General features: G+C 43.2%; 1 protein-coding gene and 1 long non-coding RNA gene across 3 annotated transcripts in view; one reads left to right on the top strand and one right to left on the bottom strand.

The window, feature by feature from the left end:
• DHRS7 (dehydrogenase/reductase 7) overlaps nucleotides 1-18,916 on the top strand; it is a 35,303-nt gene that overhangs the window by 13,111 nt on the left and 3,276 nt on the right. The window contains exons 4-7 of one of the 2 annotated variants that reach the window (XM_027458297.3): nucleotides 926-993; nucleotides 8,825-8,977; nucleotides 14,568-14,674; nucleotides 15,511-15,750. In XM_027458297.3, the coding sequence (XP_027314098.1) occupies nucleotides 926-993; nucleotides 8,825-8,977; nucleotides 14,568-14,674; nucleotides 15,511-15,750 (568 nt within the window). Of the gene's footprint in view, nucleotides 1-925; nucleotides 994-3,352; nucleotides 3,555-8,824; nucleotides 8,978-14,567; nucleotides 14,675-15,510; nucleotides 15,751-18,916 lie in introns of those variants that run through there. The other variant, XM_005027751.6, reaches the window with a different exon arrangement.
• On the bottom strand, nucleotides 2,555-8,825 carry LOC110354152 (uncharacterized). Its single transcript, XR_005266150.2, has 3 exons — nucleotides 7,455-8,825; nucleotides 6,189-6,343; nucleotides 2,555-4,850 (listed from the first exon to the last, which is right to left on the bottom strand). It is a non-coding gene; the product is annotated as an uncharacterized lncRNA (long non-coding RNA).

Below are 18,916 nucleotides of genomic sequence, written 5' to 3'. Positions count from 1 at the left end.
ATGATAAAATCAGTTTGAAAACAGATGTAAAGTAAGGTGCAAAACAACAAGATCATGGGCAGGATGAGAAAGAGGACTTGTCATCCTCCCCAGTATCTAGAGAAAAGCCTATCCAGTCCTACTTGGGTGTGTTTACTTGGCACTATGAAAGAAACCCATATACACCCTGATGATACATTCTGATAGGTCTGATATGCATGTGTTTATAAGCTTATATCTGATAGGTCTATGCATTGCATAAATTTGCTCTAAAATAGGATGAATTTATGATGCTATTCCTGAAATTCATTCCACTCACCTTTGGCTTTGGGCTACAATATGGTTATTGGAAATACAACTAAAATATGAAATTATTACAGTTCACATGACTTAGAAGTTCTAATGTGGTGGCCAGATAAACTGTAAGATAAATCTCCACTTAATCTTTTTTTAGTGTTGAATTCACATCATTCTGATTTTACTTCTTACTCTTTTTGTTCCTGATGGTTCTAATGCCATAAACATTGTCCAACAGAAAAAGCTATGCACATACTTAAATAAAACCCTACCAAAACAAGTCTAATTGGAATCAGAAAGCTGAAGAGCATTACTAGAGTTCCAGATTTTCAGTCTACTGTCACATTTTTTGTCTCCATTTAGCAGCATGAATAATACTGCACATTTATTATTCATTTATGGAGGTCACCCGAGTTTATGTCTTTGCACTTGCGCAGAAGGTCTTCTTAATACTGCATGATTGCAGAATAAATATACAGAAACAGTAATTTAGTCAAACGTATTTCTCTCTTATTGCTTAGGGGACAAAAGGGAACTTATTTTGCTTTTAATTACATCAGGTGCCAATATAATTCGTGTAACTTTCAAGAATAATGCATGTTATCGTGTTATGTTCAGAGTTTAATTGATCTGTTATCTGCTGCCACAGAGTCAACAAAGGGAGCCTCACCAAGGTTCACAACAGTGCATGGAGCAAGACTGTGACCTCTCATACTGGTAACTATTTCCTATTTTGTTTTCGGAGCATTGCACTTCAGCTTCTCTTTGGCTCTTGCACTTCACTATTGCATTTCAGTACTTTGTATAAATATCAGAACATGTTTACTGGACTCCAAAGTGTCATCTGCATAAATCACTGGATAAAGTGCATTCTGTTGATGTTTGGGTTGACTTTGGTAGATTGACTTTTTAATCCTCAACTAGACTTCTAAAGACTTAGCAGTAATGGCCTCTTCAGAAAGTGAAAATTAGTTTTGCACATGGAAACTAAACTCAGGCTTAAAAGGAAAATACTTTTGGTTTTCCTTGGGAACTTAGTTGATCAAATCTAACGGCTTTGTTACATTGTGATCCTTTACGAGATGTTTCATTTTGCTTTGGTACTTTGTCAAACAGCTCTTCTCTAAGCAGTTGCTATCTTTGAAGCAACAAAAAGAGTATATGTTACTGTCAACGTTCAACGTTGTGCTTCCAGTATGGAAAGCTAGAGCACTGCTGGCCATCAAGGTGAGACTGGAAGCAGGGAGCCCTGGGCTCCCATCAATCTTTTGCCTGTTGCTTTGGGGGTTAGAAGAAATCATCTCGTAGTCTGGCATGATGCTGATGGCTTACAGCAAACGTGTAAATGCCACAGCCTGTGGTAGCTTTGCTGCTTTTTAGGATATCTTTGGGTTTCTCAGAAGAATTTTTTCGATAGGCTTGGGTGTGTATAATTAGTATAATTTCTTAATTATCTTTATTTATCATTCAGATAATTCATCTACTAAGATGAGCGTATTTAGTTTTTATAAGTTGGCAAACACTGAGAATGGATATCACCTTGTGAAAGACCTTGTAACTTTCTTCAGTGCTCTTCTTCCCATACTCAGTATGACACTGAGCAAGCACTTCATGTCTGTCTTCGTAATCTTGGACATAGGCAGTAAAATCTCCACTGATAGTGACTGTGCAAGTGTACAAATGCACAAGATTAACAGGAGAAATCTGTTTTACTCAATTTTGTTGTAAAAAGAGGGGTCAAATATGGTGTTATATCATGAATTCTCAGTATTCTCCAACCACGGGATGCTGGGACCTCGTGAGCTTCTCCTACGTATTCTGTGTTCAGCCCGAGCCACTGTACACCTGTCCCTTTGGGGATAACTGGGAAAACTCCACTGGGAATATATTGTGCAGGTGCAGTGTGCATCATCTTCCCATTTTATACTTCCCATTCCAGTATGCTGTGACACAAAGCTTCGCAATCCCATGTGTACCACCTGCACTTACCACAAGGAGAAAAAAGTCCCAGAGTATTTTTGCCAGAGAATATAAAGATCTGGCAAGTGTAGACAGATGAATTTTGCAATGAGCAAATTTGTTCATGTCCTGATTTTCCACAGAGAAGGAAACTATATATATATATATATATATTTTACTTGTTAGTTATTTCTTTAATTAATTACTTGTTAGTTATTTGTTTCATGTGGCATTAAGGTTCCATTATGCTATGTGTTGCGCTAACACAGAATAAATAGTTCAGTAACAGATGAGAAAGAAATACAAAAAAGAGCTCTCATCATGACACACAACTGTCTTTATATAGCAAAGTTCCTGAGTTACTATGGGTTCCCCTTTTATATCTGCCTGCTGCTGCAAAAGACTTTGAAGCACAAAGGTTACACGAGTTACAAGCTCTGCACTTACGCACTAGCAAATCTATGGTGAAGAGCAGCAGGTGAGGCTGAGGTACTGTTCTGAAATGCCAGTTTCTGGCACTCGTGGCTGTCCCACACCACTCCATTCAGAGCCCAGTGTCTAAAACCAAGGTTTGAAGTGTTGGGCAAAGCGTTTGCCTCCTGTCAGCACAGGGGGAGGCTCGGCCAAGAGGAGGATTGCTGAACAGACCTAGGTAGGGAAGACCTCAGTGCTGCGCTTCCAGCTGCAGAAGGGCACTGAGAACCACCGTTGAGCCTGAGAAGAGGGTTCGTAGGTGTCCCCCTGAGGGGAAGGGGGTTCATAGGTGTCCCCCTGAGGCTCTCCTCGTACTGGGCACTGGGTTTTGCTCTCCAGGCACCAACCCCAAACCAGTGCCTGTTCAGCCTGAGGACGTGCGGCATCCAGCGCTGTTTCCAAGCCCGAAGCCAGCCAGCCCTCCACTCCCCTCGGGGGCACGTCAAGTTGGGAAAAAAGAGTCCCCGGCTCCCAGAAAACAACCTTCAGCCCCTGCCACACGCACGGCCCCTGCCCTATAAACCCAGCCCTTATCGCCGCAGCCTTGACTGCGCCAACCCGCGTTACCACACCGTGACGGGGGGGGACCCGCATTACCACACCGTGGCGGGAAGGCGGGGAGGAGGAGGCGGCTCTCGCCTGCCGGGGGACCTCATAAGGGGCGCAGCAGGAAGAGAAGGGGAAGGAAGGCGGAGGGGAGGTGTCAGCCATGTCGTGGGGCTGCGGGCTGTGCCAGCTGCTGGCGGGCGGAGTCCTCTTGGCCCTGCTGGCGCAGCTGGTCCGCTGGCTGCGGGCCGATGGCGACCTCACGCTGCTGTGGGCCGAGTGGAGGGGGAAGAAGCCAGGTAAAAATGACCCCAAGGGAGAGGCTGCCCGCCCGGAGCGGCCGCCACCCCTGAGGGAGGCTGCGGGGCGCCGAGGGGTGGCGCCGCTTGAGGCGCTCCGTGAGGGGGCGCGGGGATGGCGGCGTGTGGGGGCGAGGGGGGACCGAGGCAGCCGGGCTGGAGGCACCTCAGCTCGGCCGATCCGACCACAGCTGCTCCCGGGGCTCGCTGAAGAATAACCCTAAAAGTTATTTTAGGGGTTGAAACACCCGGTGTTTTCAGCCCTCAGCAAGGTGTGGCGATCCTCTCATGCGCAGCTGCAGCTCGCTGTAAGGCGGCAGCGAAGAGACGCGTTGAATAAAGTAACGTAAAAGCAGCCTCGCAGAGCTCGCTCAGCCCCAAAAATGTTGTTTGGCATTGTTTCCGCTCTGATGTCTGGTTCTGGCGTCAGCCTGTGGGATAAGCGAGGCTGTCGGGTGTGTTGTTGCTCCAGGAGGCTGTGGTGTGCCAGGAGAGGCACAGAAGGGGGGACAATAAGAAAAGGGAGTGCTTAATATGAGGCAGGAATGAGTTAGTTCCTCGATTTCTGACCACCATGGAAGGGATTCTTCATGGCACCCCATGCTAGTGTGTGCAGGTGATGCATGTTCCTCCTTCAGGTGCTGCTCAAACCTCTCGGGATCCTGCTAAAACCTGCAGGTGAGGGATGGACAGTGTGGGTCAGAGAGAGAAACTTTCATTTTTTCTGGAAGAAAGAAAAACAACAACTCTTTACAAGATATAAACAACTCTTTAGTTTCTGTTCCTTCTTGCATCTTAAAGCAGATCTCAGTTTCACAGTAGTGCTGAAACTGTTTACAGGATAATAAACATGAATATTAATGCTTGGGTTAAATGGGTTTCCTCTTCAGAGGTTTTTGCCCCAAAAGGTGTGAGGGAGCAGCACCACATGATTGCTGTCTGTGGATTTTCCTCACTTTTCTGTAAGGTGTTGCTTTCCACACTTGTGGTTACAAAGATTCAATAAAACGCCTTCAGCCAGGGATTTACAGCTCTTGCATGTGTTGACCTTTCTAATCTGTCTGCAGTTCTGCTTCCTTGTAGACAGCCAAAGATCTGAAAAAATCCTCAGTTTTACTTGCATAAAAGAGGCTTTGATTTGAAGAGTCATGCATTTCTGAATATCCCGCCTCAGCTTAGCCAGCAGCTGCAATTTGGGATGTTGTTAGAAAGCTGGGTTTGGGTGGTTGAGGTGAAAATGGAGCAGTGACCACGCAGAACCTTCTTGTGTCTGAACAGCTGGGTGGAGAAGCTGATCTGGGAAAAGATGGGATAGGGAACACTATGAGTTGTCCTGTGTATGAAATGAAATTGGATGATGGGTTGAGATGGGGAGATAGGACTGTCTTGGATGAAGGAGGGTCGTTGTGTTGGAGGGGAACTGAGGAGTAAGGATTTGGGCTTGACACAAGGATGCAGTAGGGAATGATGCTGCAGGTACAGGTTGGCATTGGGAAGGGGCTGAGAGAACAGGGCAAGTTCTGTGAAGAGTTTGTCAAGAAAGCCATTTGAAACAGGAATTTGGGATGTTTTTTTTTTTAGTTCTAGCCTAGTGGGCATGCAGCAAACCAAGGGTGAGGATGGAGACCACTGCAGGTTGGACAGAAGAAGTGGGAGAAGGTGGGGATCATCCCACTGTGGAGTTGGGTTGGGAGTGTGGCCCAGACTTTGAGATCAGTCTGACTTCTGTTTTCAGTAGAAACTTGCTGCGAAAGTACCAGTCTGTGTGCTGGAGAACTGGAAAGTGTGCAGAAGTAATCCAGCTCTAAGAATACTAAATTTAAATATGCAACCAATCTGTAACTGTATGCAGGATGAGTCTTACAGCAAGTCCATCAGGCAGTTCCCTCTCTATAAGAAAAGTACGAAAAATACCTGTGTGTGTTGACTTTGCAAATATCATGGAAAGACTCAGGGCAGAGAAACAGGATAAATCTTGATAAATGTATACGGAACTGAAGCTTTGTCTTGAGGTATCTGTGTGTAATGCATGTGTACACTTAGGAGCTCTCAGGTAGACATAGCATTATTTGAAAGTACCTTTCAATCTCACTGGAAGCTTGGAAACCTTTCAGTTAGTCTCTAAAAATTCCCACGTACAGAGCAATGTAGTTTTAGCTGTTTCAATATGTGCTATAAGGAGGATCAGTGAGAATTTTGTCAATGTTTCTTTGCTCTGCAAAGTGATGAACTGCGTTTTCCCCCCACCCTGGGCCTCAGTGCTTGTAACTAACTGAAATATGCAGCTGAAATGGGAGCATTTAAGTAGCATTTTGCCATAAGTTCAGCCTTGCACATATGTGATAGTGCTGTCAGTGCTGATCCTATCTGCTCAGCGACGAAAACAAAAGGGACAAACACTAGAAAAGATCTTTCTTCAAGTATGTTCCTGCTTGTCCTCCTCCCCACATTGTGCAGGCAGCATAGCATGTCTGCAGACATCTCCAGGTGAGTAGCACATGGGTCAGGTGGAGAAAACGTGAATTTTAATCAAAGCTGTTGATAGAGCTGTCACTCTTGCTGTCATTATGCTTTGTTACAGCTTCCACAACATTAGTATGGGTGTTGGAAGTTTTTGCAGATAAAAGTACTTACCAGAAAGCAGACTCTTATCATGTTTTTTTATCTTGAAAACTATAATTATAAAGCACAGCCTTCGCATAGGTAAGACGAGTTCAATTCAGTGATTCACTTCTATAGGGAAGCATCTGGATTTCATCATTGGCAGATGCTGGATTATTTCCCGTGATCTAAGTATTTGTGAGATCAGGAGACAAGGGTTATGGGGTGCTGGGTGACTTCCCTTATGTGTTGTATTTCATTAGCTGATGAGCAGTCATTTTAAGTGGTGCGCTTTTCACAGACACTGTGGTATTACCGAGCTTAGTAGGATCCTTTTACATATGAGTATATACAAACTGACTCTTTAAGGTAATAATAGTGTGATTCTTCACGGGTCTGGGGAAAACGTTCTGCTTTAGACTTCCCCACTCCAAATATTTTCATGAATGAAATGAAGTGGTAACCTTGTGCTGTGGGAGTTATAAAATGATGGAGAAAAAAAATAAATCTGAGCAGAGCTGAACTACAGAAGCACTTGGAATATTGCAGTAGTACTCTGTGCAACCTCTCATTTGCTATGTCTTTTAACACAGTAGTTAATGGTTAGTAAAAGTATAATCTTTTATTTTTCAATTTGGCACAGTTAATTTTTAAACTTATTTCCAGTTACAACAGGACATTTATTCTAGAACAAGCTAGTTGCTTGATAATTGTTCTACAACATTTCAGCTAGGTTTTGCACTGTACTAATTTCCGGTAGATCAGCGTAGGGTAACTATCAGCACTGAGAAATCAGTGAAAAACCTTCCTCATCTCAGTTAATTATTCTGTCCACAGAGCAAGATCCTGAATAACTACAGTGAACCTGCTCAAGGCAGGTTCAGAACAGGGAAACTGCGTGGTGGGAGGAACTGCATTTGTTTTCAGTAGCAAGAGGAGATGAGTGTGGTAAGCAGGGATGAAGGCATATCCATGTGCGCTTCTGTTCAAGTACTGTTTGTTTTGACAGGAAACAAACTGTGTTTCAAGAGGAAACAAACTGCCAAAAAAATAACAAATTAATCTGAGAGGTAAACTCCATGTTCCTTGTAGTTAGTTCAATGATTTGGGAATGTGTTGAAATAAAACACTTGGAAAAGAGTGTGAATAAGCCTTAGTGACAGCAGCTTTCTGATATAATTATTAATAAAACAGTTATTCCTACAACTTTGTTTGGTTTTAGGAAGGTTTTTTCTTTGGCTAAAAAAGTCAGCTTTCTAAAACAAAAAATAAAGAAAATAATAATGATAATAATAATACCTGGTGCCAGTCCTACAAATTCAAGTTGAGCTCTGATAGTCAGTCTTGAAGTCTTCAGCAAGGACGAAGGGAAACAAGATTTTGGTGCTTATCTCTTCAGTGGATTTATCATTAAGACTCAAAAGTAGAAATTCGAAACAGAGTAGTGGAGAGAGAACCAGGAACTGATCCTGAAGCAGGAGGTAAAAGTTGTCACAGCTACTGGCTTCAGTAAAGACGTATTTTTGCTAAACCAAGTGAATGGGTAAGTTTCAGTAAGTTGACAAATGCTATTCTGGCCTTTTTTCTGAATTAAATAGGCTTTAAATCCCAGGAGCTGAATTTGCCTCTGCTATTTGAATTATAATGTAAAATCTTTCTTGGTTGGTTAGAAATAGTTGGAATGCTGTGTACAAATGTGTTAAATAGAAGAAAAAGCCCTTCTCAGCAGCTGATCAGTCCCAGATTTTTTACTGGGACTGATGATGAAGAAGATGTGCAAGTTTTAGTCAGTAATACGTTCTGGAAAGTGCTCTGATATTAGTGATCACTCGTCCTTAAATCGTGTTTCAGAATTAAATGGGTGACTTTCATCCATCTATTTTGTTTTGATGACTTTGGATGTACGTGTGGAAATCTAAACCTTTTCCCAGGTTCTAGGTGTTTCATAGGGTCAGGAGGGGGGAATGCCTGCAAACCAGGGGGAACAGGCTCCAAGCAGAGGAGTGAAGGAGCAAGATACCACGTTTTTTACTAGAGGTTTAAAAAGCATGCCTGGGCAGGAACTGCGAGTACGCAGGAAATTCATAGATGAGCTGACGCCCTGGGAACTCGGTGTACTGTATTCTGAACAATGCAAGAATTAACCTGCATCAGATCTAAAGCAAAGCAGATGAACACCCATTCCGTTTGTTCTGATAAGCCGCCTGTGATCAGAGAATTTTCTTCTGTCAGCAATTACTTAGGACCGTTTTTGAGGTAGAACATCTATTGGGAAAGGTTGGCTTAGGCTTTTGTTTGGATTTGCCATACAGTAACCGTTTACCTGCTGTTTCCAAGAATTCTCTTCTCCATTTTCCTCTGAAGCTCTTTTTGATGAGGTCAGTGGATACGCTCTGCATGGATGAGTTGCAGAAACGCAATCCAATTTCTTCCATCAGGTAGATAATTTGTGTTTATTCAGATTAGCCGTGGAACAAAGTTCAAGTAGCAGAACAGCATGGAACGATTTCACAACTGCACATGACCAAAAAATAAAGAAGTCAGGATTTTGTAACAGCCGATATAGTGGAGCATATGTCTTAACAGTATCAGAGTTTACCTCTGCAGGGACTTAAATGTTTATTCTAGCATTGGCAATGTGTGAACTGCTGTCTTGATTCTCCTGACAGAAACTGAACTACGTGGCAAGGTTGTCTGGGTGACAGGAGCTTCGAGTGGAATTGGAGAAGAGTTGGCTTACCAGCTGTCAAAGATAGGAGCTTTCCTTGCCATCTCAGCAAGAAGAGAAGACGAACTAGAAAGAGTGAAAAAGAAATGCCTTCGTAAGTATAAGTTACTACTTCACGCGAGCAGCTCCACTCTTGCTGTGGCGGGGTTGCCACAGAAATACTCACCCACAAAGCACAGGAATAAAATTAATGATGAAAGTGAACTTTATACATAATTTCACTGTATATTTGAAGCCAATATTTTGTTTTCTTGAGAGAAGGCTTTGTATAGGTTGGTGGTACAAGAGCCCTTATAAGCTGGTGTTACCCTTATTATCAACTGCAGCTGGTTTTGTAAATTACTGAATACATAGAGTGGGGAAGGGAGGTAAGAAATTGAGGGGTGTCATCCTTTTCAGAAGCAAACAATGTGGCTGCATGCTACTGAGAAGTCTTCTCCCTTTGGGTTTGTGCCTCCTACAGTCAGATTGACAACTGTCAAGGAGTTTCCCTTGGAAAAGGAATGAATAGAAATGTTCAGGAAAAGCCGTTCTGAGTACGTGCAGAGAAGAGGATCTCCTGTAAATCGAGAGGAGCATGTATGATGCAGGATGTTTAACTGTGCCAGTTATCTTTCATATGCCTGCTGTGTCAGTAGTGTAACTTCATTCCTCTTCTTTATCTTTTTTCCTCGGTTTTCTGGCAGGCTGTGGGAGGGATAGGCAATAAATTAATGTCGATAAATAGAAGTGTTGAACATGATTAACATATCTCTTTCTGCCCATTTGCCCTCCATATTGTTTAGTGACTGTATTATCACACTGACAGTTTGTTCCTAGTAATGTTGATCAAATGCCTGCAGCGTACTTGGAACGCTTGCTAGTGAATGTTGAAATGTTCATTTGGCTTAGCACAAAAATTCCTTGAAATCTCAAAGTTGCAGCAGGTTACTCTGAAAATCTGACAAGGACGTTTCAAAAATGCACTGCTCCTTATTTCCATTTCCTGACGCTTCAAAAAAGCTGGTACTTAAATAGATGTCTTCAAAAAGAAAGCAGGGCTGTCAGATGATGGTGTGGTTAGACGGTAATTATGGCAAAAGTCAAATGATATGATGCAATGTTTAGTGGTCACTAAAAGCACACAACTGCACTTACGTCTGCGGACGTTTGTTGTCATTATGACACTGATGGCACTGGATATGCTGGCAAGAGCTGCAATCTGGATGTCCATTTTCAGGCAACGTTTGTATAAGAGCAAGGTGCTAGAGAATATTCAGAAAACTTAGTTCAGTTGATAATGTACTGAGAGCACAGATTTGACTAAAATAATTTCTGCCAATTTGAAATAACTGTGAATATCATGGCTGTGCTATGTACTAGTCTTATGTAGCCATGTGTTTTGGAGAAATATGCTACTGAACTTTTTTAGTTATGGGTTAGATTAGTAGGAATATTGGAAACTTCAGCAACATAGGTACTCTGTATTTTCTATAGCCAGCCTTTAAGTAGTGGAAGACAGTAATTGGCTCCCTTGCCCTCTTACTTCTCTCTCTAAACTCAGCCTTCCACCCCTTTCCTTAATTATAAGGTGTGCTAGCTCCTCTAGCCATCGTGGTGGCTCTGTGCTGCAGATTGATGGTATTTGTCGTTAATGAGAGTCCCAAATTGGACACTGTACTCCAACTGCAGTCTTAGAGTTCCGTGTAGTGGCACTTAACAGCCTCTTCCCTCAATCTTCTCTTGCTGTTGCAGCCCAGTAGCATTTATAATTGCAGGAGCTCATAGCTGCACACGGAATATAAATCAGCAGGCTTTTCATCAGGACCTCAGGCCTTGTGTGGAGATCTGATACCTCGCTTTTTGGGCACTGGTTTGCTGTACTGCATAATGCTGTTCTATACCAGCTGCAAATTTTTTCATTTGACTTTGAGCTTAATGAGGTTTGTCGGACCATTATTACAGCTGGTTAAGATGCCTCTGAATGGCAGCCCTACCCTCCAGCACAGCAACTGCTCCTTTGAACTTGATGTTACCTGAAAATGTGCTGAAAACCAGGGGTTTTATCCCATCATCTGGGTCATTAATGAAGATGCTAAAAGTTACTGTCCATGGAGGGCTACCTCTTGGAGCTAACTGGTCACCTCTTGGACTTTGAGGGGTTGGTTGATCCAGCTTGGTTTTCACTTACACTGTAATCCACTCGCCTAGGCCCCTCACATTTCCCCAGCGTACCTATGAGGATGCTGTGGAGGACAACACAGAAAGCTACAGTCAAGATACACAGCATCTGCTGCTCTGCCCTTGGCCACAGAGCCAGTCGTGTCAGTGCAGAAGGCAGTTAAGTTGGTCAGGCCATGCATGTCCGCAGTACATCTATGTTGGCTGGTAGAGTCACTTTCTTGTCCTTCATATTCTTGGAAATCACTTTCAGGAGGAATTGTCCCATTGTTTTCCCAAGGACTGAGCTTAGGCCGTGTGACATTTGCTTTTTTCAGTTTCTGGTGACTTCCTCCAAAGATCAGTAGTGTTGCAGTGATATTGATCAGCTCTCATAACCCCTGGATGCATGTGTTGCTCTGTTTATATGTCAAGTTTGTCCCTAACTTAGTCTTCCTCTGATGTTTGTAGCATTTCTTTCCCCCAGAGGCTAGTGTCAGTGCTGTGGGAGACCTGAGAGATCCTGCCAGTGAAGGTTAAGGCAAAGAAAGCAATGAGCAACTTATGTTTTTCTGTCACTTCATTGCCATCTCTCCTTAGTGCTGAGCTCACTCTGTTTTTCAGTCTTCCTTTTATTGCTGCTGTACCTGTAGGAGCTGTCCTTGCCCTTCACATTCCTCAACAGCTTTGACTTCTGAGTTTCAGCCTTCCTGATTCCTTCCCTGCACACCTGGGCATGTGTCCGAGCGCTTGCTGGGTGTGGTGGTTTCACCCTGGTGGGGCGCAGAGCTCCACGACACTGCTCTCTCACTCCCCCTCCTCAAAAGGATGAAATATGATGGACAAAAAAAAGCTTGTGAGTTGAGATAAGGATGGGGAGGTCACTCAACCATTACTGTCACGGGCAAAATCAACTCAGTGTGAAGGAGATTAGTGTAATTTGTTACCCATTAATAATAGACAAGAGCAGCGAGAACTGAACACAGCACTGCTCTGGCCAGCAGCGGGTCCCCTGGTGCCGGCTGGGGCTGGCCCTGCTCTGACACAGGGCAGCTGCTGGACTCTGCTCACAGAGGTCACCCCTGCACCCCCCTGCTACCAAAACCTTGCCCCATAAACCCTATAAACTGGATGGCTTGTCCCTTGTCCCTGCTCACACCTCCTGTGTGTTTCCGTTTTGCAACTGAGTTCAGGAGTGTTCTGTAAGGCTTGAGCAGTGCGGGATGGGTCAAGAGTGAGCTGCTGCACGTTACATCAACTTGAAGTTAGCTGAATTATATGGCATAATTGGAGCTAATAAGCTTTAACTTGACTGTGGAACGCGGTACACAGCAGCAACATAACTAGATGATTTACATATTAATGTCACAAGCAAGCACAATTATCTAGTGTATATCTAATGTCATAAGAAAATGCTGTTTTAAGTCAGCTTACTTTTACAGCTGTCTTGCAAAAATATACTCAAAAAAACAGCTAGTTGGCTTTGGGTGACTGTAATAATTTTGTAGATTAAAAATAACAAAACTTAATGAACCATAGGAAAAAATGTTAGTCGGAAGACCTGCTGCTTGGTGGTTGGGCAGTTTGATCCTGCCCAGATGTAGCAGCGAGCTGCTGTGTAAGGAGACTTTAAAGGGTTTCCAGAAAATACAGCGTATCAGGAATGTGCACTCACAGCTGTGTGAAAGTGGCTTGTTCTGGGCAGGCTGAGCACTCAGTTTCAGATATGGCATCTGGAAACTGATGCCCACATGCAGTTTGTTTTGCCAGCAGCTGGAGACGTCAGCATAGGATGTGAGCAACATCTGGTAGCATTTGTGTAAAATGGTGAACCCGAACCCAAGGTCTCCCACTTGGGAACATAGTTTTCTTTGCTTTTCTTGAGTAGACAGCAAAAGAAGCATGGAAAAAGGGTAACAAGAATGTGTGAAGTTTTCTGAAAGCTGTCTGAGGAATGACTACAGCAAGGATTCCTCACCCTAGAAAAAAAGTGACTGGAGGAGGCTGATAGAAATCACAGAATCCCAGGTGGGTTTGGGTTGGCGGGGACCTCACAGCCCATCGAATCCCAGCCCCTGCCATGGGCACAACTCCTGCCCGCAGCCCAGGCTGCCCCCAGCCCCATCCAGCCTGGCCTTGGGCACTGCCAGGGATGGGGCAGCCACAGCTCCTCGGGGCAGCCTGGGCCTCACCCTGCTGCCCACACTGCTGCTGGTGCAGCCCAGGACAGGGGTGGATTTCAGGGCTGCAAGCACACATTGCCAGCTCGTGTCGAGCTTCTCATCCACCACCACCTCCAGGCCCTTCGCAGGGCTGGGAGCGTGATGTAGAGGTGTAGTTTAACCTACAAAGATTTTCCTGCTGTCTGTAATGGTCTGAGGGAAATAGATGGAAAGGTAGGGGGGAGGAGGAGGGAGCACTGGAAGCAGCAGTGCATGGAAATATGGTAGTTTTAAACCAAACATGGCTTTATTGTATCCAGTTACCTAAATACAAGCGACCTTTGAGCAGAGGCAATTTGTGGATTTCAGTAACCTTATCTGTACATCACTGTAGAGACAAGGTTCAACCGTACCTGTGTGTGCAAGACGTGGTAATGAAAAAATAAGAGCTTTAGGCACTCTCTAAAGAGCACAGCTGGTCAAAGGGGAGCAGATGTACTTAACTGTGGCTAGGAATCGATTTAAAAACAAAAAATAGCACCATCAACCTAGTATGCAGATATTAAGAAAAAAAAATAGTTCTGTCTGGTTTAAAAAATGGAAAGATTAACATTGAAGGTTTTATTTTTGTGAGTGATCTGCCCCCAGACCCCAGGGGTAGCAAATCACTGCTCAAGAAACGCTTTCTGTGGGAAAGGTCAGATGTTCCAGAGAGTCAGTGGTGAAAACACTCAGCATGAAGGCTTGAACTTGATGACAACTGCCTTTTATTGCAGGAGGTGGATGTGTTGAAAGGTCTTCGTTAAACAAAAACCTTCTTGCAGAATATCCCAGGTTGGAAGGGACCCATGAGGATCATCCTTCTTCTACCCCCTACAATGAACCATATTCTCTAAACTTAGCCCTAAAGCTTGTAACTACTCATGTATACATGTTGTGGTTTTGGTCTAATCTCTGCTGTTCCTATTGTCAGAAATAAGCACGCTTTAATAATTTACCTACGAGGAAAATGTCAAGGCTGCCAATAAGCTGAGCTTCAGAATGGCTCAGTGAAGTTTCAGTATCAAGTAATCCTGTAACAATCCCAACTATTGCAATTTATTTGGAGAATTGAATTGTCTGTGTTGTGATACCCAAGCCTGTTTAATAAAGTCAAGCTTATTAAAAGCCAAAGATAATAATGAGGAAAAAAAAATGGTAGGAACAGATTAAAAATGGATTCTCTGTGTGGAAATTAAAATGAAAACAAAGCATTTTAGTTCCAACTTAATGTTATCACTTCTTGGTGTCTTTTTAGTGAAAATGAGGGGTTTAAAAACCCACTTCCACAATTGTTGTATTAGTGATCTTACTGGTTCCCGTTCACTTTATGGCTGTCTTTAGAGATCAGCACCTTGACTGAAAAAGACATCCTTGTTCTGCGTCTGGACTTGACTGATAGAAGCTCTCATGAAGCTGCAACCAACAGCGTTATTAAGCATTTTGGCAAGGTAAGGTGCGCCTCTGGGGCTGAATTTCTTCTCTATCTCCTATCCCTGCATTTAGGTCAGTATTTCATTTTTATTTTATCATATGGTAAATTCAGCAATGCTTAAATTCACATCTTGCTCAAGTTTTGGTATCAAATGTGACAAAAGTACTTAAATTCTCATCCTTTCTATTGCTTACTTCTGTTTTTCAGCGGGCTCTGAAGAGATGTAGCAAGGAACAACTAATCAACTGGCCAGTACCAAGAATTAAAAATTAACTTGCTTGATTTGATTGATCATTTGCTTGATTGATCACTGAAATTCTGCTCCAAATGGAGCTATCCTCAGTTGTATATTCTGAGCTTGGAGCTGTGTCTGAAAGTCAGAACCTTTAGTTTGTAGTTTTGGTGAGGCACGTAATTTGGGTTCAGAGCCATGTGGGACAAAACTGGACATGAGGCCCAGCTGCTTACCTTGTGTGGTGCGTAGTCTTTTCGACTGCTGGTCCAGAGTTAAGACAACAGCAGTCAGATCTAACACTATGCACAATGGGCAAAGCTTCAAGTTAGGCCTTTAGTCCGCTGGTATTTTGGTGTCACAGAGAAATTATTGGCACCGGATTTGTCCCTTCTGTTCTTTTATCTAATTGGTTTCCAGCTGCCAGTGTTCCTGTGCACTGTTTGGCATCAAACACTGTTCCTTTGTTGTTGTCTCCACTGAAAGTCAGCCAGCCTGCAACTCAAAGGGGGAGGCTAGTGGGCGATACTGGAGGGATGAGAATAGTCAGTTAACAATTGCCTGAGGAAGTGCAAATATTAAAGAAAACGTGCTATATTTATCGCTGTATCTTTCCCGAGATTGATGTTTTGGTCAACAATGGTGGACGTTCCCAACGCTCCCTGTTCATGGACACAAACCTGGACGTCTACAGCGCGATAATGGAACTTAACTACCTCGGCACGATCTCTCTCACAAAGCACGTCCTGAAACACATGATCGAAAGGAAAAGGGGAAAGATTGTGACTGTGAGCAGCGTGATGGGCATCATGGGAGCCCCTCTTGCCTCTGGGTACTGTGCCAGCAAGCATGCTCTGCAGGTAAGTTACATTTCTGAATTTTATTAAGTCTTGTGTGCTATACCAGCATTGGTTTTAATGCTGTAGCAGGGGACTTTATTCTGTGCAGAAAACACAAGTCTCACCTGAAATTGCACACAGCATATATAACTTTCCCAGGTGCTGAAAGTTATATAGAATTGCTCTGAAATGTTCTGAAACTCTTAGAGAATGATTCTGGACTGAAAGAATTAGGGGAGAGTGGCTCTTTCTCTGGTCTCTATTTTTTGCAGCCTCTAAAATATCCTTGAATTGAACTTCAAGCGCTTCTTCAGCTAACAGCCCTGTAAATTCCTCGCTACAGATTCTGTTTTGTTTTTAGCAAAACAAAAGGTGAGCCCAAGGGGACCTTGACTCAGAGCTTAGGAACTGACTAGCCATATGCCCGTATGTCCAGGACATAACCCAATCAAAGCAGAAAGAGATGAAATAGAGACTAATATATTAAAAAAAATAATAATAATTAAAAAAAACAGAGCTCTCAACTGCCTTTTTTTTTCATGCTTTAAGACTCATCTTAATTCAGTTAGGGAAGAAAAATCCCTGGTGAGACGGTTTTAGACTGTTGGAAATCCTTAGGACAGTAAAGTGAGAACAGTGATTGGGAAAGCAGACTAATGAGGAATGAGGCCTCCTGTTCTAGCTAGGAAGCTCTGAAAGAACCTCCCCAACAGTTTTGAATGTTGCTGTGCTGTGAAGAACTGGCAGCTCCTAGTGCCTTAGGAAGGCAGACATTATCTTCTGCATAACACAGAATTTTCAGTATTGGTTGGAAAGATTTTTGAAAGCCATTTCTCTCATGCAGAAAAACATAACAGTTGAGAAAAGTGTCTGGGGGGAAAAAAAGACTGCCTTTATCATTGCGGAATCAGTTGTTTAACTAGCAAATTTATTTAGACATATTTGTCTTTCACCACTGTTTGACTTCCCGCTAATGTACGTTTTGATCTCAGTAAGCTAAACTTCAGCTGTGCTCAGGGATGATTTTAAAAACAAAAACTGGCACGTTCCTACTCCCTGCTGGCTTTAAGCACGTGAGCAGAGTAAATAACTTTGCTAAACCTATTGGATCAATATCTTTTTGACAATTTGACTAACAACAAACATGTAACTAGTGGCTGACACTGCAAAGCCATTAGATGCTTGAAAGAATGAAGATGTAAAAGACTGTGGCAGGTCTCTGCTAACAGAAAATTTTCCGTTAATGACAGGGAGAGAGCTGCTACCCTTCATTTAGGTGGCTGCAATGAAATTGCCCATTAGAAGCCAGCCAGCCTTTGATTTAGGTCTAGTAGATTTAAATTAGAAGGATGCAATGAGCAGAAGTGTGGGCTCCATTTATGCTCCTTTATTTTAAAGCATTCTTTCAGTTGAATTATCTCTTGGCTGTGGTGCTGTTGGAATAAGCACTAATTAGTTGCAGAGGAATTCAGGTGTTGCTTTAAAAATTCACAGAACGTTGAATTTCATGTTAGGATTGAGAATGTGGAAGAAGCTTAAAAGAAATAGTTCACTAAAATGTCAGGATTAGTTAAAAAGAAACTAACTGAACTGCTCATACCTTTGTTATCTTCTGCCTCTGCTCAATAACCAGTCCAGGCTCCAGAACACCTTTCTTGTTTCTTTCACAGTAATCCTGTAAATACTGATTCCAAGGGTTAAAATGTGATTTGCAACACAGATTTTGAAATCTAAATTGCAAATACAGGCTTAGTCTGAGAGTGTCTTACAGTTAGCAGTCTAGCGTTAGGGCTAGGTGTGGGCGTGAACCCCCGCAAAATATTAAAGCTTTTTTGAGATACTAGACTTCACCAGTGCACTTCACATAAAGGAAGCCTGTCAGAACAGCCGTCCTCTGCAGGTAGCCGAGTAGCCCATCTCTGATGATGACCAAGAAGAAATGACTAGAGAAGTTGGGGAAAAATAGCACAGCATAAAGCGATGCTTTTCATGTTGTCTTCCCAGCATGTGTTAACCTAGGGTCTTCTTGAACTGCAGATCAGTATTTTAGCCACTGGTTATTAAATGTATGTCCCCATCTGCCACGAATTCATCTATTAGTGGTTTTTAAAATTCACGCCTTGAAGTCTACCACAGCTGACACAGTTAATGCTGCAGTCGGAGGGGGAAGGACGGAAGGAATTCTGTTAAGAATTAAACTTTGTTCTTGAAACAAGCATGCCTCGAGTCCTGCCAACTGGAATTCTTCATAACAACATTGTACTAATGAAATTACCCTTTACTTAGTTCTGCAAGGAGAGCTGCAAGAGCATGAGTTGCGTCCACAGGAGGCTGCGTCTGACAGTTGCAGTTTCTCTCCTGGTGTGACGATGCTCGTGGAGATCATACACTGTTCATCTAGCTGTAATTCATATAATTGGTGGCATGTGGAGTGGGTCGGAAATGGTGATCTTCAAAATGTTCCTTAATCAGGAACTTGTCTAATAGGCACATGGACTGCACTGAGCAGCAGCTGCCACTGTCTTTGTTCAGCCTCTGATTGCTAGGGGAATTTCTGAAGTACATTTTTGTCCTATTAGAAGTCATTTCAGCCTTTCCCAATCTTTCAGGATTGGGTTCCTAAGCTGACAAGGCCCAGAGATGGGCCTGGGTACTTAAAAGTTTAAAGACATGGTCGGTGTTTTTACAGACTGTTGCTGCAGAGCCTGAATGCAATCTGCAAGCTGAAATTAGCCACCAGCAATTGGGAAGTCAGAGCCCACGGTCCTTTCTTGGTTGGAAGTGTGCACAGGCACGGAGCTTGTTGCCTAGCTGTACTGGGTTGTCCCCGTTGTCCTCTTCCATGTCATCGCAGGAGCGGGCTGACTGATGCTAGTCCTATATTGCAATTTAGTGAAGAGCTCTGGGCCGGCCAAATCATAAATCTGTACTGCAGCGGCAGTTTATCAGCCTGTGCTGGCCTTCTGTCTCTGTTGTGACACAAAATTATGTGCTAGAATAAATACAGGGAACTGCTGCTAGCCAGATCGAAGATAAGCCACGGTATGTTGTTTGCTAAATCATACCTCAGTAGTGCTTGAGCAGCAACTTTGGTAGGTGGCGCATTCCTGAATTGGTCTTGTTCCCCGTCACAGCTGCTGCCTATACATGGATCGCTAGACATTGAGAAAATTTGTATCCTGGTAGT

Source organism: Anas platyrhynchos, chromosome 5 (genome assembly GCF_047663525.1).
Source record: "Anas platyrhynchos isolate ZD024472 breed Pekin duck chromosome 5, IASCAAS_PekinDuck_T2T, whole genome shotgun sequence".
Taxonomy (NCBI): Eukaryota; Metazoa; Chordata; class Aves; order Anseriformes; family Anatidae; genus Anas; species Anas platyrhynchos.
Note: the sequence above shows the minus strand (reverse complement) of the source record. Positions and strands in the feature narration are given on the sequence as shown.